We start from the raw sequence: 27199 nt of genomic DNA, 5'->3' as shown, positions 1-27199 counted from the left end.
GTCTCTCTCACCTGCCATATTTTTATCAACATATCCCTATAGAGTAATGTTTGAACCACCAAAGTATAATTCTTGAATTGTGATACCTCTCAAATACGTGAGAATCCATTTCACTGCCATTAAATGTTATTTTCATATATTTTTCATTTACCTACTTACAACTCCCACTGCATGTGTAATATCAGGTCTTGTGTAAACCATTTCATACATTAAGCTTCCAATTGATGATGCATATGGAACTTTAGACATATATTACATCTCTTCTTGAGTCTTGGGACACATCTCCTTCCGTAGTTTGAAATGGCTAGCCAAAGGTGTAGTAACTGGTTTTTCATTCTTTATATTAAACCTTTCCAACACCTTTTATATGTTCGCACTCTGAGACAATGCTAATTTGTGATTTTTCCTGTCTCTAGTTATTCTCATACCAAGGATTTGTTTTGCAGCATCCAAATCCTTCATTGTAAATGAATTTTCCAATTTTCCTTTGAGCACATTTATATACTACATGTTAGACCGTGCAACAAGCATGTCATCTACATAAAATAATAATATAATATAGTTGTCATCATTTTTCATTTCACAATGATTAGAGTGAAATCTAGTATAACCTTGTTCATACATAAACCTGTCAAATTTTAGATACCACTACCTTGGAGCTTGCTTTAGGTCATACAAAATCTTCTTCAACTTGCATATAGATCTCTTCCTCCAAATCCCCATGGAGAAACATTATCTTTACATCTAACTACTCAAGATCCAAATCTTCTGTTGCTACTAGACTTAAAATAGTTTTGGTTGAAGTCATTTTAATAATAGGAGAAAATATTTCATTAAAGTCCATACCTTTCTTATGTGTCAACCCCTTCACCACAAGTCTAGCTTTATACATTTTTCTACCTCCATCTTCTTCCTTCAACCTGTAAACCCATTTATTTTGCAATATTGTTTTACCTGCAAGTAACCTAAGTCCCAAGCCTTGTTATGTACCAATGATTCCAGATCTTCTTCCATGGCTAGATCCCACTTCTTCCTGGTTTCTACCTGTATTGCTTCTTCATAACATTTTGGTTCATCATAATTAGTCAACAATACATAATATAATGAAGGAGAGTATTGTTCAAGCAGTCTACTTATCCTGGTAGATCTTCTAATACCACTTTCAAGTGTTTGAGGTGCCTATTGTTGTTGCGGTAGTTGTTGTTCTTGTGGTTGTTGATCATTATGGTTTTCATACACCTTTACCTTTTCTGTGATCTCATCAAGCACTTTGTATTATCTATTTTCTTTTTCTTGTTTATTTTCCTACATAGTATCCTTATACAAGACTGTTTCATTGAATATGACATCTCTTCACCTAATGATTTTGTGTTTTTCATAATCATATAAGCGATAACGAAAATAATTAACACCATATCCAATAAAGGTACATTTAATTGATTTTTCCTCAAGCTTTGTTCTATTTTATTTATTAATGTGGACATAGGCTTCACAATTGAAAGTCTTTAAAAATTAGTAGTTTTCCTTTTTATCTGTCCATGCCTCCCCTAGAATACCACCATCCAAAGAACTTGAAGGCCCTTTGTTTACTATATAGACAACATTATCTACAACCTTCACCACCTAACTGCCTTGGTGAAATTAGTTTTTCCTTTAGATTTGGAACATGTCTTACCTTCTTTAATATCCATTGGTTTCCATTCTATTGTATTGTAAAAACCTTACCTAATCCAACGATTTTACACAATTTATCATCACCCAGACGAACCTATCTAAAATCTACTTGAACATAATCATGAAAATGTTTCCTATAAGGTGTGGCATGGAATAAGGCCCCTGAATCTACTGCCCAGGCATGAATTATATTTTTCGATGAAAGAATCAAAGCATCTTGCAACACATCACCTCTCACATTCACTTCATGATTGTTTTCTTGTTGTGTGTCTTCTTTTTTTCCCTTCTGAGATTTATAGTCTTTCTTTAGGTGTCCTTTCTTCCCACATTTCCAGCACACTATCCCCGATATCAAATTGGATCTTCCCTTCCTTGATTTACTGCGATATGATGGACTCTTTCCCCTTTCCATTTTTCTTACCCTAGTCTGTACAGTCAAAGAATTACCTAATGTCTCACTAAATCTTTTCCGTTGCATTCCTCGCTAAGTATGGCACCGACAACATCATCAAACTTTAAAGTACTAGATGGAGAGACAGTGTTACTAATGGCCATAACTAAACCATTCCAACTTTCTCATAATGGCACATAAATAATAGAGCCCTATCTTCATCATCAAAATTTATCCCTACATAACTTAACTAACTACTAACCATATTAAATTCATTTAAATGATCAACAATAGATCAACCTTCTGACATATTGATATTAAATAAACGCTTCCTAACAAATACCTTTTTTAAGGCCGCGGGTTTTTCATATAGTTTGGCCAATTCCATCATTGAGCCCTCCATTATCATTTCCTTTGAAATATTAAAGGCTACCGACACCATCGACCACAACCGTATTGTTTCAAGTGGCTTTGTATCAAGAGTATCCCATTTTTCATTCGTCATACTCATCAACTTCTTTTTTTTTCAACTCATTGGTAGATACAAATATTTCTGATATAAATAATCTTCGATCTACATCTTCCATAGCTTGTAGTTTTGGTCACTAAATTTATCGACCCTAAACTTTCCATATTTTTCCATTACTCCCATTCAAACCCTTCTCTCCTGCGATCTTATTATCCAAATAGACCTTCAACTATGATACCAGTTATTAGAAAATTATATATTATAGAGAAATCGAACACATAAAATATTGCATAAACACAAACATAGAAAACACATAAAACAAGAGAGACAACGATATACGTGGTTCACCAAATTTGGGCTATGTCCATGGAGAAACAACCAGTCCTTCCTTTATATTATCCAGAAAAATGAAGAGATAAAACCTACAACGGGTCCTCTGTAATTTCATCCTTTCTCTCACATAGTTTCCTCTCTCTTTCTCGCTCATAATACAAATATACATAGTCGCAATACAATTCCCTCATATAAATTGAGGGATTTCCTTCTAGGGAAAAAAACACTAAATTAAACATAACTTCTATCGTGAGATCATCCTCCTAATGAACAACTCAAACTAAATTACAATATTTTACAAGGTAATTGTTTATCTATTTTCAGCTCTGGGGGTGCTACCACTGTGACAACGATTAAATGAGTGGCATTTTCACTTAAATGAGCAGCATTGTCGCCCCGTTAGGAACTGGGGTCCAGCGCGGTGATACCTATGAATAAAAAAGATAACAAGGCTCCACACCCAACATAAAGCCAATGAAAAACTTGTGATTTGTGATCCCTAATCACCGCCTCGAACAATCTTGGAAATTTATGCAAGATCATGTAATAATCTATAAATTTACGAACATTTGACCCAAAGAATCGGATATTCTTTGCTGGATCCAGCTCGAATGTTGGCAAAACACTCAATTTGACCTCTGCTTCCAAGCAAAAGGCTTCTTCATAGTGATCTTTGACTATCCAGAAGACCACAAGAGAATTTTGGATAATGTGCCATATTTCATGAACAATGGAGTGTTATTCATGAGGCACTAGGAACCCTGTTACAACCTGGAGAAGGAACAATTCTTAGCTACACCCACCTCGGTTTGAATTTACTCTATACTAGAGGATTTTGGGAGATGGACATCCTATAATCGATTTGCAATTCCATATGAAGTTTTGTTCAAGTCTCGGAGATCACTAGATGTTTATAATTCTCCTCCTATGCCAGAATTTGTGTTTACAAGAACATCTCATAACCCCTCCTGGAGTTAGTCGAAATTGAGTATAAGGATGAAGTCTGGTCTCAAGCGTTGGACTATGATCATGTCCCCTTTAAATTTAAAATTTTTCATAAATATGGAGACTTGTTTTGCGACTTCCCTCAATGGTCGTAAGAGAAAACTGCTCCTTCGGTTGATCCCTCCTTAGATGGCTTTGAAGAAGTTCCTTGGTGACACCCTCCAACCATCAAAGGCCCCCCTTGTCAGGCTCCACCACCCCCCACTCCGATATCCCCAAGCTCTCTTTGTGGGAACTACTTTGCTCTCCTGGTGGATTTGGGTGAAAAGGATTAACCAAAAGCATCGGTAGATGTGTCTCCATCTCAAGCAATGTGGGAGGTGGAGGCAAGTCTTGAAAATCCTAAAAATAAACAACCAAGAAAATGAAAATTACCAAAAGAGTTATCCACATGTAAGGAAATCAAGAAATTTCTTGCCCAAGTCCAGCAACCCTTTGAGCATGAAGACAAAATGGATCAAGTCAACTCCGATAAAAGTTTTATGGTAGCTTTCCTATGAAACTGGGCCAAAGATGGATCGAAAAAAACCCTCAATTGAATAGGATCTATAAAGGTTTGGAACAACGTCAAGCCTCTATGAAATCCCCTACCCAAATGGATTAGGCTATACGAGAAGATAAAACGCCCACTGGGCGAGGTTAATCCAGCTCGAGATCCAAGGAGAAAGGTAGAGGACCCACCTGTGAAGTGATCGAAGAAACAAGGTCGATCCTAGTTAACTTATCACGAGAAATTGTCTGCACGGAATACTACCATCACTCTCAAGCCACCCCTCTAGAGTGAAGGTCATCTTGTGGAACATAAGAGACCTCAACTCAAAGGATAATTTGAGGTACTTAAAGGAACAAATTCAACAAGATAAACAAGACATCTTAGTCTTGTAGGAAACTAAGGTAACACAAAAGAAACTCAGTGAAATCACAAGTAGAAGTTGGCATACGACTAAGTGTATGGCATTAGATGAAAGGAGTAGTGAAGGAGGCTTGGGAATCCTTTAGGACTCCAGATATATCTCTTTTCAAAATTGTATTTCCTCCCAAAATACCCTTTCAAGTAATTTGAATGTATGAGCTCCCTTGAAAGGGTTTGGTTAACACGGGTTTATGGTCCTACTCTATCGGGGACAAAGGCCACCTTTCTTAGTAGTTTACGACAACTAAAAGATATTTTGGGAAAAACCAATTGGATTTTGGTAGGGGAAATCAATTTGATTAAGGATTTGGTTGAGAATAAGGAGGATTCAAGTGGCTGATCTGATCTCCATTTCCTTTCAAGAGACTATTCAAGATCTTGGAGTAGAAGGCATTGATTTTATTAATGGTTCTTTCACATGGAATAATTGACAGGGAAGTAAGCACCAGAGCACCTATCATTTGGATCGTTCCTTATTTCAATAAAATCTTGCAACATGAATTGTTTTGTCAAGTTTTGATCCTCCCTTGCATGGGATCGGATCATTGGCCCATTTTCCTAGAAATTGACCTGAGGATGGCACTTAGGAACCACTAAGGAACCGACGTTTTCATTTCAAATCTCTATGGCTTGAAAACCCAGACTTCATTTCTAAGTTAGAAGAATGGTAGATGGATATTAGTGTGTTTGGGCGTAATCAAATGGAGACTTTCTAGTTGAAGTTGAAGGCACTAAAAGGAAGGATTAAAGAATGGACTCGAATAGATTTTAGTAAAATTCATTATGAAAACTGAAAGCTGGAGGAAGAAATGTGGTCAATCCAGCAGCGGATCATTTTAGAAGGTAGGAGTGAAACCCTCATTTCTTAGGAAGGTGATGTCCTCAATGACCTGGAGCAATGGAGAAAATAGGAAGAGATTCTTTGGAGGAAAAGATCAAGAGTTCAACGGCTCAAAGAAGGTGAGCATAACATGAAGTTATTTCACACGAATATGTTAAAACACATATAGTTTCATAAGATCGTCTCCATAAATGGATCCAACGATCAATGGCTCTTTCAACCTAAGGATATTTCTGAGGAGTTGATCACCTATTTCTAGACTCTGTTCATAGAGCCCTGAGAGGATAAAAGTGAGTCCATCTCTAGAATTAGGCAATGTATTCCCCAGTTAATCTTGGAGGATAAAAATGAGGCTCTCATGTGGGAGATATCCAATGTGGAGGTTGAAGAGGTAGTTTTTGTGCTCCCCTTAAACAAATCTCCAAGCCCGGATGGATTCATTTATGAATACTTCAAAGTGGTTTCGCACTTCCAAGTTGCTGATATCCATGAGTTGGTTGAGGATTCCCATTGTTCCCAAAGAATATGGTTAGGCCTAAATGCAACATTTCTTGCACTTGTCCCTAAGAAAGGAGTTGCGTTGGATCTGAACAGGTTTCGACCAATTTTCCTATGCAATGTTATTTAAAAATTTATTTCAGGAATTTTAGTCAGGTGACACAAACCCCTACTGAAAATGATTATCGCTCTAGAATAGTTAGGCATTATGGAGGGTTGGCATATTATGGATGGTATCCTTGTGGCTCATGAGGTAGTTCACTCTTTATCCTAATCCAAATCTCTAGGTATGCTCATTAAAATTTACCTCTCTAAGGCTTATGATCACTTGAATCAGAAATATATCATGTATATTCTAGATGCATTTGGCTTCTCTCCCTCCTTGATCAGATGGATCAAATCAATGATTTAAACTCCTTTCTATTCTATCCTAGTCAATAGTGCCTCTTCTTGCACCTTCCAAGTTTCTAGTGGTCTAAGATAATGGAGAACATGACAACTGCGATGGGGCCATCTTCCAAAAGGTATGTTCTCTCTCAAACAAGATTATTCTATTATGTTTTCCTCTACGAACACGAATCTTGATCCTTTATGGAAAAGGATCTGGTATCCCAAATTATGGCCAAATTTTTTTTCTTTCTCTGGTTAACTAGGTATGGAGAACTTCTTACGTGGGACAAAATCAGGGAAAAATGATTTTGTGCCCTTCTCGTTGTCCTGTTTATTGCAAGGAGGGGTAAACATTAGACCATTTACTTAACTTTTGTTCAATGGAAAAGGAGATCTAGGATCAAATGGACCGCTCGGTAAATACTTTGAGAGAATCACTTCAGTTGTGGTGTTGGACGCTCTTTAAGAACCCCATAGTAAATAGAGCGTTGTGTATATCATGACGCTTTGTCCTCTAGAATCTCTTCTTGAGTCTTGGGACACATCTCCTTCCGTAGTTTGAAATGGCTAGCCAAAGGTGTAGTAACTGGTTTTTCATTCTTCATATTAAACCTTTCCAACACCTTTTGTATGTTCTCACTCAGAGAGAATTTTAATTTGTGATTTTTCCTGCCTCTAGTTATTCTCATACCAAGGATTTGTTTTGCAGCACCCAAATCGTTCATTGCAAATGAATTTTCCAATTTTCCTTTGAGCATATTTATTTCTTGCATGTTAGACCCCGCAACAAGCATATCATCTACATACAATAATAATATAATATAGTTGTCATCACTTTTCGTTTTGAGATAAACACAATGATCAGAGTGACATCTAGTAAAACCTTTTTCATACATAAACCTGTCAAATTTTAGATACCACACCTTGGATCCTGTTCTAGGTCATACAAACTCTTCTTCAACCTACGTACTATTTTGTCCTTGCCTTTGACTTGATACCCTTGTGGATTCTGGATATATATCTCTTCCTCCAAATCCCCATGGAGAAACGTTATCTTTACATCTAACTGCTCAAGATGCAAATGTTTTGTTGCTACTAGACTTAAAATAGTTTTGATTGAAGTCATTTTAAAAATAGGAGAAAATATTTCATTAAAGTCCATACCTTTCTTCTGTGCCAACCCCTTCACCACAAGTCTAGCTTTATACATTTTTCTACCTCCATCTTCTTCCTTCAACCTGTAAACCCATTTATTCTGCAATATTGTTTTACCTACAAGTAACCTAAGTCCCAAGTCTTGTTATGTACTAATGAGTTTATATCTTCTTCCATGGTTGGATCCCACTTCTTCATGTTTTCTGCCTGCATTGCTTCTTCATAACATTTTGGTTCATCATAATCAATCAACAATACATAATATAATGAAGCAGAGTATCATTTAGGGGGTCTACTTATCCTGGTCGATCTTCTAATACCACTTTCAAGTGTTTGAGGTGCCTATTGCTGTTGTGGTAGTTATTGTTCTTGTGGTTGTTGATCGTTATGGTTTTCATACACCTTTATGTATCCTGTGATCTCATCAAGCACTATGTATTCCCTATTTTCTTTTTCCTGTTTCTTTTCCTACATATTATCCTTATACAAGACCTTTTCATTGAATATGACATCTCTTCTCCTAATGATTTTGTGTTTTTCATAATCATATGAGCTATAACCAAAATCATTAACACCATATCCAATAAAGGTACATTTCTTTGATTTTTCCTCAAGCTTTGTTCTATTTTCTTTATTAATGTGGACATAGGCTTCACAACCGAAAGTATTTAAAAATTAGTAGTTTTCATTTTAATCTGTCTATGCCTCCTCTAGAATACCACCATCCAAAGAACTTGAAGGCACTTTGTCTATTATATAGACAAAATGATCAACATCTACCCAAAATTGTAAACAAAATCCTACATGTAATCTCATGCTCCTTGTACACTCCATCATTGTCCTACATCCTTTCTAACACACCATTTTCCTATGGTGTTCCTGGAACTATCTTCTCTCTCCAAATTCCATGCTTTGAACATTATTTATCAAACTCTTTGCTGCAATATTATCTTCCATTTACTGATATGAGACACTTCAAATTATTTCTCGTCTCATTCTTAGCCAAAGCTTTCCATTTCTTGAAAGTATCAAATACATCAAATTTATTCGAAATATTATAAATCCAAGTTTTCCTAGTTGCATCACCAGTAAAAGTAACATAATAGTGATAGCCACTGAGAGATGATACTTGAGCAGGTCCCCATACATATGTATGCACAAGCTCTAATTTTTCACTTTTCTTTTCTTTCCCATCTCTGAGAAATCTGACGCTCTTCTATTTTCCATAAACACAATTCTCACAAAAATCCAAATCAACATGCTTCAAACCTAGCAACAAATTTCTTGAGTGAAGAATTTGCATCCCATTCTCACTCATGTGCCTGAGCCTATGATGCCACAATGTTGTATTTGCTCTTGTGGAGGTTAAAACATTAACAAAATTAGAAATCTCATTTCATAAATACAATGTACCAACCTTTTCTCTTTTTTTATTACCAAGGCTCCTTTAGTGACCTTCCAGATTTTATCTGTAAAAGTTGTCACACAACCTTCACCACCTAACTACCTTGTTGAAATTAATTTTTCCTTTAGATTTGGAACATGTCTTACCTCCTTTAATAGCCATTGGTTTCCATTCTATTGTTTTATAAAAACCTTACCCATTCCAACGATTTTACACAATTTATCATCACCCAAACGAACCTGTCCAAAATCTCCTTGAACATAATCATGAAAATTTTTCCTATAAGATGTAGCATGGAATAAGGCCCCTGAATCTACTACCCAGGCATCAATAATATTTTTCATTGAAAGAATCAAAGCATCTTGCAACACATCACCTCTCACATTCACTTCATGATTGTTTTCTTATTGTGTGTCTTCCTTTTTTCCCTTTCGAGACTTATAGTCTTTCTTTAGGTGTCCTTTCTTGCACATTTCCGGCACACTATCCCCGATATTGACTTCGATCTTCCTTTCCTTAATTTACTGCAATATGATGGGCTCTTTCCTCTTTCCATTTTTCCTACCCTAGTTTGTGCAGTCATAGAATGACCTAATGTCTCACTAAGTCTTTTCCATTGCATTTCCTCGCTAAGTATGGCACCGACAACATCATCAAACTTTAAAGTACTAGATCAAGAGACAGAGTTACTAATGGCCATAACTAAACCATTACAACTTTCTCATAATGAGCACATAAATAATAGAGCCCTAACTTCATTATCAAAATTTACCCCTACAAAACATAACTAACTACTAACCGTATTAAATTCAGTTAAATGATCAACAACAGATCCACCTTCTGACATATTCATATTAAATAAACACTTCCTAATAAATACCTTATTTGAGGCCGAGGGTTTTTCATATAATTTGGCCAATTCCATCATTAATCCCTCTGTTATCATTTCCTTTGAAATATTAAAGGCTACCAACATTTCCAGCCACAATCGTATTGTTTCAAGTGGCTTTATGTTGAGAGTATCCCATTTTTTGTTTTTCATACTCATCAACTTATTTGCTTTTCAACTCATTGGTAGATACAAATATTTCTAGTATCAATAATCTTCCATCTACATCTTCCACAACTTGTAGTTTTGGCCTGTAGGTTTTAACCCTGTACAGAAATTACCTGCATACGAATTCTTAAACAAAGAAAATAAACAATGCGAGAGCATAACCCATAAAACACATATGCACAGAGATTTTTCCCTGGATCCCAAAACCGGGACTACCAGCTTGATTTTTCATTATATTCCTTTCAATGTTACAATACATATTTATACATGTCGAAGCATCCAATACCATGGACCAAAAAACCATCGCGTCCAATACCATGTGCGAAAATCATGCACAAAACCATAGGTAGGTTCGCCCAACCTAATATAGGGTCCAAAAAAAAATTTCCCGGGGCGCTGCCCCGGACCCTGTAGAGGGGGGCTACCCGCCCCCCTCAAACCCCCCGGACAGGGGGGACTGCCGCCCCCCCTGGAAAGAATATAACACAACCCAACATGGCCATTAAATTTATCGACCCTAAACATTCCATCTTCTGCCATTGCTCCCATTAAAACCCATCTCTCCTGTGATATGATCTAAATATACCTTCGACGGTGATACTAGTTATTAGAAAATTATATATTACAGAGTAATGGAACACATAAAATTTTGCATAAACACAAACACATAAAACAAGAGAGACATAGATATACGTGGTTCACCCAATTTGGGCTACATCCATGGAGAAACAGTCAGTCCTTCCTTTATATTATCCAGCAAAATGAAGAGATAAAACCTACAGAAGGTCCTCTGTAATTTCCTCTTCACTCTCACATAGTTTCCTCTTTCTTTCTCACTCATAATACACATATACATAGTCGCAATACAATTCCCTCATATAAATCGAGGGATTTTGTTCTAAGGAGAAACCACTAAATTAAACATAACTTCTATTGTCAGATCATCCTCCTAATGAATGACTTAGTCTAAATTATAATATTTTACAAGGTAATTTTTCATCTAGTTTTAGCTTTAGGGGCACTGTCCCTGTGATGGCGATTAAACGAGCGTCATTGCTACCCCGTTAGGAACTGGGGTCCAATACGGTGATACCTATGAATAAACAAGATAATAAGGCTCCATACCCAACATAAAGCCAATGAAAAACCTGCGATTTGTGTTCCCTAATCACCGCCTCAAACAATCTTGGAAATTTAAGCAGGTCATGTAATAATCTATAAATTTACAGACATTTGGACCAAAGAATCTAATATTCTCCACTAGATCTAGCTCGAATGTCAGAAAAAAGCTCAATTTGACCTCCGCCTCAATGCAAAAGGCTTCTTCATAGTGATCTTTGAGTATCTGGAAGACCACAAGTGAATTTTGGACAATGGGCCATATTTCATGAACAACGCAGGGTTATTCATGAGGCACTAGGAACCCTGTTACAACTTGGAGAAGGAACAATTCTTAGCTACACCCACATGGGTCTGATTTTACTCTCTACTAGAGGATTTTTGGGAGATGGACATCCTAGAATTGATTTGCAATTCCATATGAAACTTTGTTCAAGTCTCGAAGGTCACTAGATGCTGACAGTTCTCTTCCTATGCCAGAATTTGTGTTTACATGAACATCTCACAACCCCTCCTAGAGTTAGTGGAAATTGAGTATAAGGATGAAGTCTGGTCTCAACCGCTAAACTACAAGCATGTCCCTTTAAATTTGAAATTTGTCATAAATATGGACACTTGTTTTGCAACTTCCCTCAATGGTTGTAAGAGACAACTGCTCCTTCGGTTGATCCCTCCTTAGATGGCTTCCAAGAAGTTCCATGGCAAAACCCTCCAACCATCAAAGGCCCCCCTTATCAGGCTCCACCAGTCCCTACTCCAATAGCCCATAGCTTTCTTTGTGGGAACTACTTTGCTCTCCTGGTGTATCTGGGTGAAAAGGATCAACCAAAAGCACCTGTAGATGTGTCTCCATCTCAAGCAATGTGGGAGGTGGAGGCAAGTCTTGAAAATCCTAAAAATAGACAACCAAGAAAATGAAAATCACTAGAAGAGCTATCCACATGCAGGGAAATCAAGCAAGTTCTTTCCCAAGTCCAGCAAGCCTTTGAGCAGGAAGAAAAAATCGATCAACTCAACTCCAATAAAAGTTTTATGGTAGCTTTCTTGTAAAACTGGGCCAAAGATGGATGGGCGGAAATCCCTCAATATCTGCTAGATCAATTCCATATGATCTATAAAGATTGGGAACAACATAAAGCCTCTACAAAATCCCCTCTCCAAACAAATTTGGCTATATGAGAAGAAAAAATGCCCACCAGGCAAGGTTAATCCAACTTGGGATCCAGGAAGGAAATCCAGCTCTAATGGCAGTGAATAGCTCAATTTGACCTACACCTCCAAGTAAAAGGCTTCTTCACAGTGATCTTTAAGTATCTAGAAGACCGCAAGCAAATTTTGGATAATGGGATCAGATCATTGGCCCATTTTCTTGGAAATTGACCTGAGGATGGCACTGAGGAACCACTGAGGCACCAACCTTTTCGTTTCAAATCTTTATGGCTTGAAAAGCCAGATTTAATTTCTAACTTAGAAGAATTGTGGAAGGATATTAGTGTGTTTGGTTGCAATCAAATGGAGACTTTATAGTTGAAGTTGAAGGCACTAAAAGGAAGGATTAAAGAATGGACTCAGTCATATTTTAGTAAAATTCATTATGAAAAGTGAAAGCTGGAGGAATAAATGTGGTCAATCTAGTGGCGGATAATTTTAGAAGGTAGGACTAAAACCCTCATTGTTCAGGAGGGTGAGGTCCTCAATGACCTGGAGCAACAAAGAAAACAAGAATAAATTCTTTGGAGGAAAAAATCAAGAGTTCAATGGGTCAAAGAAGGTGAGGATAACATGAGATTATTTCATAGGACTATGTCAAAAAATAGACAGTTTCATAGGATTTTCTCCCTCAATAGATCGGACGGTCGATGGCTTTTTCAACACAAGGATATTTTTGAGGAGTTGATCACCTATTTCTATACGTTTTTCATAGAGCCCTAAGAAGATGAGAGTGATTCCATCTCGAGAATCAAACAATGTATTCCCCGGTTAATCTAGGAAGATCAAAATGAGGATCTCATGTGGGAGATCTCCTATGTGGAGGTTGAAGAGGTCGTTTGTGCATTCCCCTTAAACAAAGCTCCAAGCCCGAATGGATTCACCTATGAATTCTTCAAAGTGGGCTAGCACTTCGAAGGTACTGAAATCCATAAGTTGGTATAGAATACTCGTCATTCCCAAAGAATATGGTCGGGCCTAAATGCAACATTTCTCACGCTTATCCCTAAGAAAGGATTTGTGCTGGATCTGAAGGGGTTTCGAACAATTTTCATATGCAATGTTCTTTACAAAATTATTTCAGGAATTTTAGTCACGGGACACAAAACCCTAGTGAAAATGATTATCAATCCAAAGTAATCAGGTATTGCGGAGGGTTGGCAAATTATGGATGGTATCATTGTGGCTCATGAGGTAGTTCACTCTTTATCCTAATCCAAATCTCTAGGTATGCATTAAACTTTACCCCTCTAAGGCTTATGATTACTTGAATTGGAACTATATCATGTCTATTCTAGATGCATTTGGATTCCCTCCATCATGGATTAGATGGATGAAACCAATTATTTAAACTCCTTACTATTCTATCGTAGTCAATGGTGTGTCTTCTCGAACCTTCCAAGTTTCCAGGGGTCTGAGACAATGGAGAACATGAAAATTGCGATGGGGCCATCTTCCAAAAGGTATGTTCTCTCTCAGAGAATATTATTCTATTATGTTTTCCTCTGCAGACACGAATGATTCCTTTATGGAAAAGCATTTGGTATCCCAGACTATGGCCAAAAATATTTTTCCTATCTTTGGTTAATTAGACATGGAGAACTTCTTATGTGGGACACGTTTCTTTGTCATATGCTAATCGCAGTAGTCAAGAAACATAAGTCAAGAAAATAAGACCAAACTTTTTAAAATACAGTAGTGCCAAGCCAAACGTTAGGGAGTAAATGTTAGAACATTTTGAAATTAAAAAAAGATAAGTAATAAAATATGCTTCCGCAGTCTTCTTCCACATCGTATGCTTCCGCAGTCGCCAGAGAGTTCCCGTGCTCATCTCGGCCACCAGCCACGTAGATAAGTCCTTTCAAAGAAGAAACCGCACAAGCGAAAGAGATTCGACCCGTGGACATGTCGGCTCCGCGACGCCATTCTTTGGACACAAAATCATAGATGAAGACAACAACCTTCAAGCTCCTCGGCCAATTCTCAATTTCATTAAAACTTTCTCCAAACAGGACAAGCTTTCCATTCACAGAAACGAACCCCCAGTAAGTTACAAATGGAGGAGGATCGTAAGGAATAGGGGCTGTCCTTTCCCAGGTCTTCTCCACAGGGTCGTATACTGTTATTCCATAATCAAAGAGACTGGAAATTGAGTGAAATAGACATATCAAATGTTGAGTCGTGCCGTAGTACTTTCTGTGCTCATAGAACTGACGACTACACATCATCTCATTCCAGCTTCTGCACACACCTTTCAACTCATCGTGTAATCTGTAAGGAATGCGTGACAACACCTGTTCTTTGACCACAGTAGGAATATTCATAAAATCCTCCATTACTGGCACTGATGCGGGATGGTGCAAATGAATGTCTTTTAAAAATTGAGTGTTACTTTACGATGGATCTAGGCTCTATTAATTTCTCGCTTTAAATAGGCTATATTCCACTTGAATACTATGGGTCAGTACTATGACTTCTCAATACCATGTACCAATACCACCGGTCATTTTTACTTTTATTATTATTATTATTATTCTTGTTATTATTTTTTTTAAATCCGTGGTCAAAAAACCCCTAAAAGTAAATTGACTATTTTACTCAACTTTATTATTGTTATTATTATTTTTAATTCCGGGGTCAAAAAACCCCTAAAAGTAAATTGACTATTTTACTCAACTTTATTTTAATCGTTTATTTTAGTTTTCAAATTTTATTTTTATTTCGTTTTTATTTTTATGTAATTTGACTGAGTCAAAATGTTTACAATACATGACATTACAACAACTCTATCATATTAGGATGGAAAGTGCAAAAACATTTTGAAATTATGCACATTTTGAGTGAATGTTTCAAATATCATTAAGGACAATCTAAACTAAAATAATATAAATGGATATCAAAATTAAGAATGCAAAAGTGAAAGTGGAGATAGGAGAGAAATTGTCAAAAAAGACATCATCAATATTTTGAAATTGCCATTTAATACGGTTTTATAGATAAGCTATTCATCTTCAATCTTTTCAAACCCTACCATTTTAGGGATTCTCATATGCCCCCTTTCATTTGGGATAAGGTGATCTTATTTAAGAAACACCGACCTTGTGCTTTATGTAAGTTCCTTTTTTTGAAATATAGGCAACAATTTCATATCAAATAATAAAAAAGATACATTTGAGCCATTATTGTCTTGCCATTAACTACACCAATACATTAATTTGGGCAAGAATTTCATATCAAATAATAACAAAAAAGATGCATTTGCACTAAGGAAACCACATCAATAGAATATTACAAGCACACAACTTTTGTCCATATTACTATAATGCTATTATAACACAGTAATATAATAAAAAGAGCATGATATTATATCAAGGGTTACTATATAGTCTATGTCTCCAACTAGATTGAGAAGCAGATTTACTTTTTAGTAACTAAGAAACAAATATAATAAACCCAAACATTTCAACATTAAGGAGAGTCCATGGATATTGCTTATGGATTCTCATTATGTGGAGGCATAAGGTTTGAATTATGGAACATAGATAGAGACTCGTCGGGTTTGAGAACATGGGTGTAGAGATGACCAATCCAAACTTCTTGATTTTGAGAGATATTATACTCTGTATGCCTACAATTATAATATTTTGGCCATTCTTGAAGAGCTTCATGTGAAGTCTTCTTTCTTTATGGGAAATTTAGTCTTCAGACTAATTGTAATCCATTAAAAGACCAGATATATTTTCCAACAAAATCATGATTTCAACATATACTAGATATTCAAATGATATAAAATATTTTTGAGGATTTGAATAGGAATATTTGAAGAAATGTAATCAAACTTTAAGGCTTAAGGCTTGGGCTTTTGATTTGCACCGTTAGATGTTGGCATCAATTTAGACTCCATCGGTGTCTAAGAATTCAATCACACATTGCTCAATGTTCTAATATCCAATATAAGTGTCACAAAGACATTTTTCCAAAGTGACATTAGTAGCATGCTACCTCATCTTACTATTCCTTGTCACATTCTATAGAGAAACAAGGATTTAGTAGTGTATGTTTTTGTTGTAGATTATATACATCAAAATTCACTACAACAAATCCTTATGATTAGCTCCCTTTTTTGCTTCCAAGGATTGTTTTAGTTTTTTTCTCCAATGTTTTGAAAAAGTTGGCGTTATTTATTGGGATGGCACTATTTTTTGCATTGCTTGCACCGGCTAAAACACTTAGGCACTAACTTAGGTGATAATAGCACCGGAAATAGCATCAGAAATAGCACTAGAAATAGAGCCTGAAATATTGTTGGAAATAGTGCCATAAATGTCTTGAGAAATGGTGCTAGTGATAGTGTCAGATTTAGCTCCCTTTTTGGCACCTAAATTATCGCCTTGGTTAGCTCCCTTTTTAGTGCCAAATGTGCCTAAATATTTATTTAATTGAGGTGTTGGGGATTAAGTGGATAGGGGCTTTGAGGTTATGGGATTTAGGGGTTTGCGGTAAAAAGGATGAAGGGTTAAGGGATTATAGGTTAGGATTTAAGGGATTAAGCATCGACAGCTAAGGGATAATTAGGTGCTTATGAATTATGGAGTTGAAGGGCTAATGGCTTAGGGTTTATGGATTAAGGGATTACTGTTTAAGTCATTGTTAGGGCATAAGGGTTTATGGATCAAGGGATTAGGGATTAAGGCTTAAGTGTTTAAGGGTCGATGGCTTAGCGGTTAGGAAATTTAGGACTTTTCCGTCGATGCAATATTTGTCAAAATTCTCTCTAAATGTCCTAGAATGTCTTCCAACACCCCATCACCAACGTCATGCACCGATGTTGCACGTTAAGTAGTTATTGGGGCCAACATTGAAATTTATTCAAATTGTTCCTATATGCGCTAAAATTTGACATGGATAGATTAGGCGCATGCGCCCTTAATGACATGCGAGGGTTTCAAGACTCAAGGATGTGTTACATCCTCACATCATCAACATTTGGATCAATGTTCATCAAGGAGTCTCATTTTCATCATTCCTCATTCCCATTTATGGAATCTTTGTTGAAACTCTCTTGAAATGTCATGGAACATCTTCCAACATGCCCATCACCAATGTCATCCATCGACACTACACGTTGAGTAGTGAATGGGACCAACATTCAAATTTAGTGAGTATGACGATTAAGGGCTATGGGTTAGTTTTTAAGGTTTATAAGGGATAGGGATAAGGTTTATAAGGTCACACAATGGAGTTTATAAGGGGACTACATTAACAATATCAATAAGGGGAATACAATAAATTCTTCCTAATGGCGAAAAGGTATTCTATGAAACTCATGATGAGAATGAAAGGAATGTTAATGATGATTTCGTAGACTCTAACTTTGGATTGAAGACCCGCATATTCCAAAGATAAATATCAAGAAGTTTGATGACATGGATCTGGTAACATGGATACTATAGGTGGAGAAATATTTTGATTTCCATAATGTGTAACACACACAAAAAATACAAATTTCATGTTTGTATTTAGAATCCAATCAGTTTGTATGGTATTGATGGGTTTCGTCTTGTCAAACACTTTTCACTTGGTAATTTTTTACGTAGGAAATGATAAAACATGATGAGGATACAAAGAGAAACACCTTCTTTCACCAATTGATAAATATCAAACAAAAGGGTTCAATGGCAAAGCATATTGAGGATTTTCAAAAATTGAATATAAGGGTAAATGATATTCCAAAGGAGCATAGGATTGATGCCTTCATAGGGACTTTAAAGGATACCATCCAACATGAGTTTCACCTTTGGGAACCTAATTCGATGGAGAAGGCATTCAGGGTGGCAAGAAATTTTGAAAGCAAAATTATGGCAACAAAGAATTCTACCACCCACAACTATAAAGATGGAATTTTTGCCACCCCTAGCCTTCCATGACCTACAAGGTTGACACCACAACAAGTGGAGGAAAAAAGAGAAAAATGACTTTATTATAGTTGTGGTAGAAAATACACTAAAGGTCATAAGTGTGTTGAGAAGAAATTATTTTACATAGATTGTGAAGAGGAGAATGAAAAGGAACAAGAAATGTTAAAAGAAGAGGATATACACCAGGAACTAACCCCAGAGAAAGAAGAAATGAATCTGATCATATCTTGTAATGCATTGGTAGGAATTACCACCCATCAAACTTTCAAGATAGAAGGACATATAAAGAAGAAAACTGTAATAGTGCTGATTGATTTGGGTAGTACCCATAAATTTATTCATTGTAAGATATGCAAGGAAATGAATATTTTCCTATATCCAGCTGTTATGAGGAATTTTTCATCTACAAATAAATACGAATTCCCTAGGTAGGTAGCTATACCTAGAACAACAGATTTAAAGCGCTTATCCTTTTTCTATAAACGATAAATAAGACAAAGGGATAAAAGGACCTACTTGTTCTTTCACTTTCCTTTTGTCTCCTTTGTTTGACTTCTGTTGGTACTTCTCAAACTTAAATCGCTCAAAAAGTACCTACAAGCGGAAACGTAAGACAAAGAACCAATCAAAGAAAAAGATATATCAAATACAAGTAAATGGAATGAGATGCATTCACACATATAAACAGCATATATCAAGATAATCATATGGAAAAAGGTGTAAACAACTTTATTTAGTAGAAGGAAGAATTACAATCATGAAGTTTGATCCAATGTCAAGCTTCGGTTCCAGCCAACATCACATCAATAGCACAACACTCTGGTAGCATAACAACACTTGCTTATACTCTCAATTCTCACACCAACAATATCTCCTTACAAATTCTCAAATTCCAGCCCCTGATCACTTAGATGAGTGATCAGTGTATAGGCAAATGGAGGAGGTTTGGTCATAAATGATGGTATTGAATGGCCTTCATAACTTAGAGTTAGCTTCCATGGAGGAAGGGATGAGAGGATAGGAGGTTACTTAACTCATTCCCTATCCATTTTCGAGCTCATAGGAGATGATAAGTGTGGGAATCTTCTAGATCTCTCTAGAAGATAAGAATATTCCCAGAACCCTATTTTGAATTCACTCAATCTCGCCTAGTGCAAGTCAAAGTGGGCCTAAGTTCTCTACAGAGAACCCTTGCATGGGCCTACTTGCGTTGGTCCTTCAAGGAGTCATTTCGGGATGTCTTCAAGCCATGAAACTATTAGGGAAGGACGAATTCAAAGTGTTGACTTGTCTAGGGCATGTAGCAGCTGAATTACGGTTTGATGAGCCCTAATAGTACTGATATGGATGATGGGAGTGATGTGCCCAAATGGATCTATAATAGATGGCCCCTAAAGCATGAAGTTGAGAATGTTAATGTCGAGTGATATGCTTTATGATGTGATGAGGAGGTTTCGAAGCGGATGGTGACCTGGATCCATTACAATACATGATATCATGATATTTTGATTTTTTCCTATGAATTGCTGAGGGAAGGCATATCCATGCTGAGCATATAAACTTTCATTACAAATACATAGACAATCTTCTACAGATATAGACCCATGATAGGATGACCATAAATATAAAGCCATTGTATGGATGATTTGATACATTTCCTGAAATTGTAGCCTAGATGGACGAAACTATATCCGAGGTCTTCTATCTCATTCAATTGTTCACTTGTGTATGAGTCTAACCATGTGAATATGTGATCTGAAGTCAAACATGGGAAGGCACTGTCTGATTATGAGTGTTAAAGATCCATTTGGGCACATCAAATCCAAACATCTAGACCAGTGTTTTAGGGCTCATCAAACCCTAATTTCAATTTCTTCATGCCCTAAACAAGTCACCCCTTTGAATGCCTCCGTCCCACACAGTTTCATGACTTGAAGACATCCAGAAGCAGCCTCTAGAGTGACTAGCGCAGGTAAGCCCCTATAAAGGTGCACTGCAAAGCAGTTGAGTCCACTACCAGGGTGCTCTGCAGAGCACTTAGGCTTCCTTTCACCTATGCTGGGTGAGAATGAGCGAAATTCACATAGGGTTTGGGAATATTCTTATATTTTGGAATCATCTAGAAGGTTCCCTCACTTATCAACTCCTATGAGCTAGAAAATGGATGAGGGATGAGTTAAGGTGCATCCTATCCTCCCATCCCTTCCTCCATGGAACTAAGTCTAAGTATGGAAGGCCATTCAATTCCACCATTTATGACAAAACCTCCTTCATCTTCCTATAGATTGACCACTCATCTATAGGGAATTGTAAATTTTCCCTTTAGATTATGTGAAGAGAATCACCCCATTCACCTTTGTCCCTATTTGGATGAAGCCAAAAAAGTGTTGGATAACTATCCTACTTCACCGCAATAATTTCCATCTAGTTACAAGAGACTCTCCCTTAATCCTTCACTAGTTAATGAATTGACTAAGCAAAATCAACGTCGGTCAAACCCAGACTCTCTAAATGTGAATCCCATGATTCTATACCTGACCCAAATCAACAGGTCGAGGAAATAGTTGACTCAATTTCAGCTTCAGTTAATCGTACCTTTCTTGAAGAGAGTGAATATGATACCATTCAGGTTCTTTTAATTTCTTCAGATTCAAATGAGCTCTGGGGCAATCCTAATGTTCCATCAAGATAGGAGGAAATCCTCCCATTCTCGTAACTCAAGGGGATAATTCTCTTGTTCTTACGGCACCCACTCCAAGTAGTCTCATCACTTCCTTCGATTGGAATCGACTGCCAGGATTCTGTCTTCCTTCTTATGTGCCTTTCCAGATCATAGTACATTTTTGTAATATGATTGTATCTAACACTATTATAGATGAAGGTGCATCTGTGAGTATCCTTTCCTCAACTTCTTGGCAAGTGCTCAGTTCACCGCCACATGTGCCTGTTACCCAGAATCTGTTTGCTTTTAACAGAGGAATCAGTCAACCATTAGGGATCCTTCCTCAGTTGCCTATTACATTGGGAGGAAAAATTGTTTATATCAATGTGATGGTAGTCCCAGGGCCCTTAGATTACAATTTACTTCTTGGGCGCGACTATGTTTATACATGGGAGCTATTGTTTCAACACTCTTTTGAGTGATGTGTTTCCCACATGAAGGCAGAATTTTCACCATTGACTAGCTTTCAGTTCCTGGTCCAAATATGGCTTCTAGTCAACCAACTTCCCTAAGTGGTCCTTTTATACAAATGGTGTCTTCCCTACCATGGGTCAATTATGTGGCAACTTGTTCCGTGCCTACATCAACTAATGATCAATTCCATGATGTTATACATTATGTACTAAGGGCACTGGAACTAGATATTGGTTTCCTTGATACAAATCCCTTCCAGACCATTGTTCTCCTACCTGATGAGAACCTCTTGGAAGTCATTACCTCTTATGAGTCGTGATCAAGGATTTGAGGATAGTTCTTTTACTGTGTCAACCTCATTAAAAAATGAAACAAGGAAATGAGGGCAGTTCCTTGTCTTGTGTCAACCTCGTTAAAAAATGAAACCAAGAAGTATGAGGATAGCTCCTGGTCTTGTGTCAACCTCGTTAAAAAATGAAACGTGTATGAGCATATTTCCTTGTCTTGTGTCAAGCGCGTTAAAAAACGAAACAAGGAATCTGAGTAGAATTCTTTATCTTGTGTCAAGCTCATTAAAAAATGAAATAAGGTCCCCTAGAGAAAAGTTCCAAGTCAAATCTTTGATTAGATCTTGTAAAATCCCAGTCAAGTATTTCACTTTATCTCATAAAAGAACCTTCATTCCATCCACCTAATAGCCATGACTAGTCTACTTACGTGAATGTAATGAAGCTTGGGGAGCATGCACATTACGGTAAAGTTCAGTCTCCCTATAGGTTATGTGAAGGGAATCACCCCATTCACCTTTGTCCCTATCTAGATGAAGCCAAAAAGGTGTTGGATGATCGTCTTGCTTCATCGCAGCGACTTCCATCTCGTTACAGGAGACTCTCCATTTCATCATGCTGGGGGCATGTGAACCAATCTCAAGCATAGTTTTTTCCTTTTAAGCTTGTGTAAAAATGAAATTGAATCCAAGCATAGTTGTTCGTTTCAAGCTTGTGTAAACATGAAATGGAATCCAAGCATAGTTCCATATGGTTCAAGCTTGTGTAAAAATGAACCCATTTCCATTTTAACCCTCGTGATTTCCATTCTATCAGCAGCTATCGTCAGATGACCCTTAATTGTTTTCATCCCATCGCCACCATCTCTTTGGCCATTCGTACACTTTCACTTGGTTGTTTTACCCTTTTTGAGGAATAGTTGCAATGAGTGGTCTTATTAGCCAGCCTCTTCACATAAATCAACATGTTTTGAGAAGTTCCAACATTGCCAGAACCATTTGCTATCCTAAACACCACTTGTTCCTAAAAAGCGGAGTCCTCTTTAAGCTCTTTTTAGACTCTCTAAACAAGAAAATATTGTCGAGCGCTTGTCCTTTCCAGCTCGTTAGTGGATTGGAAACGACATATCTCTTGTATTATTTTATGCTTTTTCAAGCTTGAGAGATTAATTTATGAAAAATAACTTGTGCAGTTTTCTTTTTTTCCCTTTTCAAACTCTCTAAACATTAATAGGATTCAGTTATCTTTTTCGTTAAACTCGTTAAAACATCAAATAGCAACAACTTGTCCATTTAGACAAGACCGAGTTTCACATTCGCTAGACTCATTAAAACATCAAATATCTATGGATTCACCCAAAGGGTGGAATTATACAACAAGCATATGTTATCCTCCTCAAGATTGATAAAAATAAAGAGGTACTCGTGAGCAATGACTGGGGAAAATGGGAAAAAGGGGGAAACCACTTTATGGTAGCAGGTTGCTCTTGAACATGACACTTTCACTTCATCTCCATGACTATTTGGGTTAGGTTATCTGCTTGATGGTTATCATAACTATGGTTTATCACACCATCCATCACTTTTTTTTTCGGTCAATGCTGCCACTTCATTTAGACTATTTGGGTTGGTTTATCTGCTTGATGGATATCATACCTATGGTCTATCACACCATCCATTACTTTGATTTTGGGTCAATGCTTCCAATTCATTCAATGTCGCTGATATGTTCAAGAGAAATCATTCAGTTGCAATACTCATAAGCCTTAATTTTCATGATCGCCATTCCTGAAACTTGTGTTGTTAGTCAAATTCCATCTCCAAAATCACTACACTCGTTTCGTGTCATTGATGTGCGATACATCAAGACCCTCCTACGACACATCGCTTCTTGTTGACATCAGCACATTATCCAAGAATTTGTCTGAGAAACTCCCTTCCAGTACAATGAGGCTTGCATGGATCAATGGCAGGTTTCTCACTTTCAGCGATAGGTTGACATCAATGGCCTTCAACCAAAATAATTTGTATGGTGTTTGACATCAAATCAATCATTCACACCATGCAGAATGTATTACAGTACCTTGAGGATCTTTATCATTATCAGTGATTTCACTCACATCTGTTAACAACTTACATCATTAGCTTGTAATCAGATGGTGTCTTCCCATGTTCGACTTCAGAGAACATATTCACATGGTTAGACTCATACTTGAGCGAAAGATTGAATGAGATAGAAGACCCCAGATCTAGTTTCATCCATCTAGGCTATGATTTTAGGAGTACTAAATCATATGTACATATGCTTTACATTGATGGTCATTCTGATCATGGGTATATATCTGTAGAATACAATTTATGTACATGTAATGAAAGTTTGTAAGTTGAACATGGGTATTCTTTCCCTCAACAATTCATGTAAAATCAAATATCATGATATATGTATTGTAATTGATGCAAGTCACCTTCCACTTTGGTACCTCCTCGTCACATCGTAAAGCATTTCATTTGAAATTGGCATTTTTCCGACTTCATGCTTTAGGGGGCAGCTATTACAGATTCATTTGGGCACATCAAATCGCAACATCTAGATCAATGTTTTAGGGCTCATCAAACCCTAATTTCAATTGCTTCATGCCCTAAACAAGTCACCCCCTTGAATGCCTCCTTCCTAGACAGTTTCATGACTTGAAGAATTACAATCATGAAGTTTGATCCAATGTCACTCTTCCAGCTTCAGTTCTAGCCAACATCACATCAATAGCACAACACTCCGGCAGCATAACAACACTTGCTTATAGTCTCAATTCTCACACCAACAATATCTCCTTACAAATTCTCAAATTCCAGCCCCTTATCACTTAGATGAGTGATCAGTTTATAGGCAATTGGAGGAGGTTTGGTCATAAATGAGGGTATTGAATGGCCTTCATAACTTAGAGTTAGTTTCCATGGAGGAAGGGATGAGAGGATAGGAGGTTACTTAACTCATTCCCTATCCGTTTTCGAGCTCATAGGAGATGATAAGTGTGGGAATCTTCTAGATCTCTCTAGAAGATAAGAATATTCCCAGAACCCTATTTTGAATTCACTCAATCTCGCCTAGTGCAAGTCAAAGTGGGCCTAATTTCTCTACAGAGCACCCTTTCATGGGCCTACCTACGCTGGTCCTTCAAGGAGTCATTTCAGGATGTCTTCAAGCCATGAAACTATTACGGAAGGAGGAATTCAAAGTGTTGACTTGTCTAGGGCATGTAGCAACTGAATTACGGTTTGATGAGCCCTAATAGTACTGATATGGATGATGGGAGTGATGTGCCCAAATGGATCTATAATAGCTGGTCCCTAAAGCATGAAGTTGAGAATTTTATTGTCGAGTGATATGCTTTATGATGTGATGAGGAGGTTTCGACGTGGATGGTGACCTGCATCCATTACAATACATGATATCATGATATTTTGATTTTTTCCTATGAATTGTTGAGGGAAGGCATATCCATTCTGAGCATATAAACTTTCATTACAAATACATAGACAATCTTCTACAGATATAGACCCATGATAGGATGACCATAAATATAAAGCCATTGTATGGATGATTTGGTACATTTCCTGAAATTGCAGCCCAGATGGACGAAACTATATCCGAGGTCTTCTATCTCATTCAATTGTTCACTTATGTATGAGTCTAACCATGTGAATATGTGATCTGAAGTCGAACATGGGAAGGCATTGTCTGATTACGAGTGTTAAAGATCCATTTGGGTACATCAAATCTCAACATTTAGACCAGTGTTTTAGGGCTTATCAAACCCTAATTTCAGTTGCTTCATGCCCTAAACAAGTCACCCCTTTGAATGCCTCCATCCCACACAGTTTCATGACTTGAAGACATCCAGAAGTAGCCTCTAAAGGGACCAGCACAGGTAAGCCCTTGTAAAGGTGCACTGTAGCGTAGTTGATTCCACTGCCAGGGTGCTCTGCAGAGCACTTAGGCCTCCTTTCACCTATGCTGGGTGAGAATGAGCGAAATTCACAGAGGGTTTGGGGAATATTCTTATATTTTGGAATCATCTAGAAGGTTCCCTCACTTATCAACTCCTATGAGCTAGAAAATGGATGAGGAATGAGTTAAGGTGCATCCTATCCTCTCATCCCTTCCTCCATGGAACTATGTCTAAGTATGGAAGGCCATTCAATTCCACCATTTATGAAAAAACCTCCTTCATCTTCCTATAGATTGACCACTCATCTAAGTGATTAGGGACTGGATTATGTTGAATTAAAAGGAGATAATGGTACTATGAGATTTGGCTTTGAAGCAAGTATTGTAATGCTTTTGATGTGATGTTAATGGGATCCAAGCTAGAGGAATGGCTTTGAATCAGACACCAATGGTTGTAATTCCTTATTCTATATAATAAAGTGTTTGAACCTTTTTCCCATATGTTTGTATTGTTTCATAATGCTTATATGTGTGAATTGTATTTGATTCCTTTCACTTATATTCAATAGATCATGTGCTTTGATCGGTTCTTTCTTTTCTGTTGTATTTACAGGGTACTTATCAAGCGTATTAAGTACGGGAAGGAGTGACAGGATTGATACAAGGGAGACGAGAGGAAAGTGGAACTACAAGTAGGTATTCTTATCTTCTCATTTTATTTATTTCTTATAGGAAAAGTCTAAAACACTTTAAACTGTTGTTCTAGATACAACTACTTATTTGGGGAATTAGAATTTATCCGTAGATACCAAATTATCCTAAACAAATTGGCGACCATATTGGGGAAGATCACCTTTCCTAGTAGCTTATCCACCTATTAGGACATCCTTGCGGACCCTACTTGTGTTCATTTATTGTATTTAAGCCCTTTTGCATTGAATTTTGGTTAAATATTGAGGTTAAATGACTCTTGAGTGGCCTCTTAGGAATCAACGCAGGCTTGGTCAGGGGACAGTGCTCTGTATCGCAATTAGGCCCTCTTTGACTTGCGTTGATCCGCCTTAGGTCAAATTCCCACCTTTGGATTGAGTTTTTACCAAATTTCCTCTATTTGTTTGTTTGTTGATTGATCAATGAATGTTATGTCTCAGAGAACAAGTTTTTATCTCCTTTGCTAGCCCTACTTTGATTTGATTGATTAATGTTTCTTTAGTGTTTTCTTTGTCATTATCAGTATATAGTAAAAGTTAGAATATAGTTTATTAATCTTTGTTCACAAGAACTGTCATAAAAGTCTTTGTTCTTATGAAAGATTGATTGATTGTATGTGCATGTTTCCTTTTTTGTTCATCATAACATTAAGGGATCTGAAAAAAAAAAAAAAAAAAAAAAAAAAAAAAAAAAAAAAAAAAAAAAAAAAAACTTGCATCATTCATATTATAGTTTGTGAATGC

General features: G+C 36.9%; 1 protein-coding gene across 1 annotated transcript; it reads right to left on the bottom strand.

Annotated features, from left to right (window-relative positions):
• Window positions 1-14186: 14186 nt before the first annotated feature.
• On the bottom strand, window positions 14187-14795 carry LOC149187489 (F-box/kelch-repeat protein At2g44130-like). Its single transcript, XM_089409679.1, has one exon. The coding sequence runs from the start codon at window positions 14793-14795 to the stop codon at window positions 14187-14189; it is 609 nt and encodes a 202-aa protein (XP_089265805.1).
• Window positions 14796-27199: the final 12404 nt, after the last annotated feature.

Source organism: Pinus tabuliformis, chromosome 3_1 (assembly GCF_031772625.1).
Source record: "Pinus tabuliformis cultivar Carrire ecotype Pingquan chromosome 3_1, CPIR1, whole genome shotgun sequence".
NCBI classification, from domain to species: Eukaryota; Viridiplantae; Streptophyta; class Pinopsida; order Pinales; family Pinaceae; genus Pinus; species Pinus tabuliformis.
This window is presented reverse-complemented; position numbering and strand designations above follow the sequence as displayed.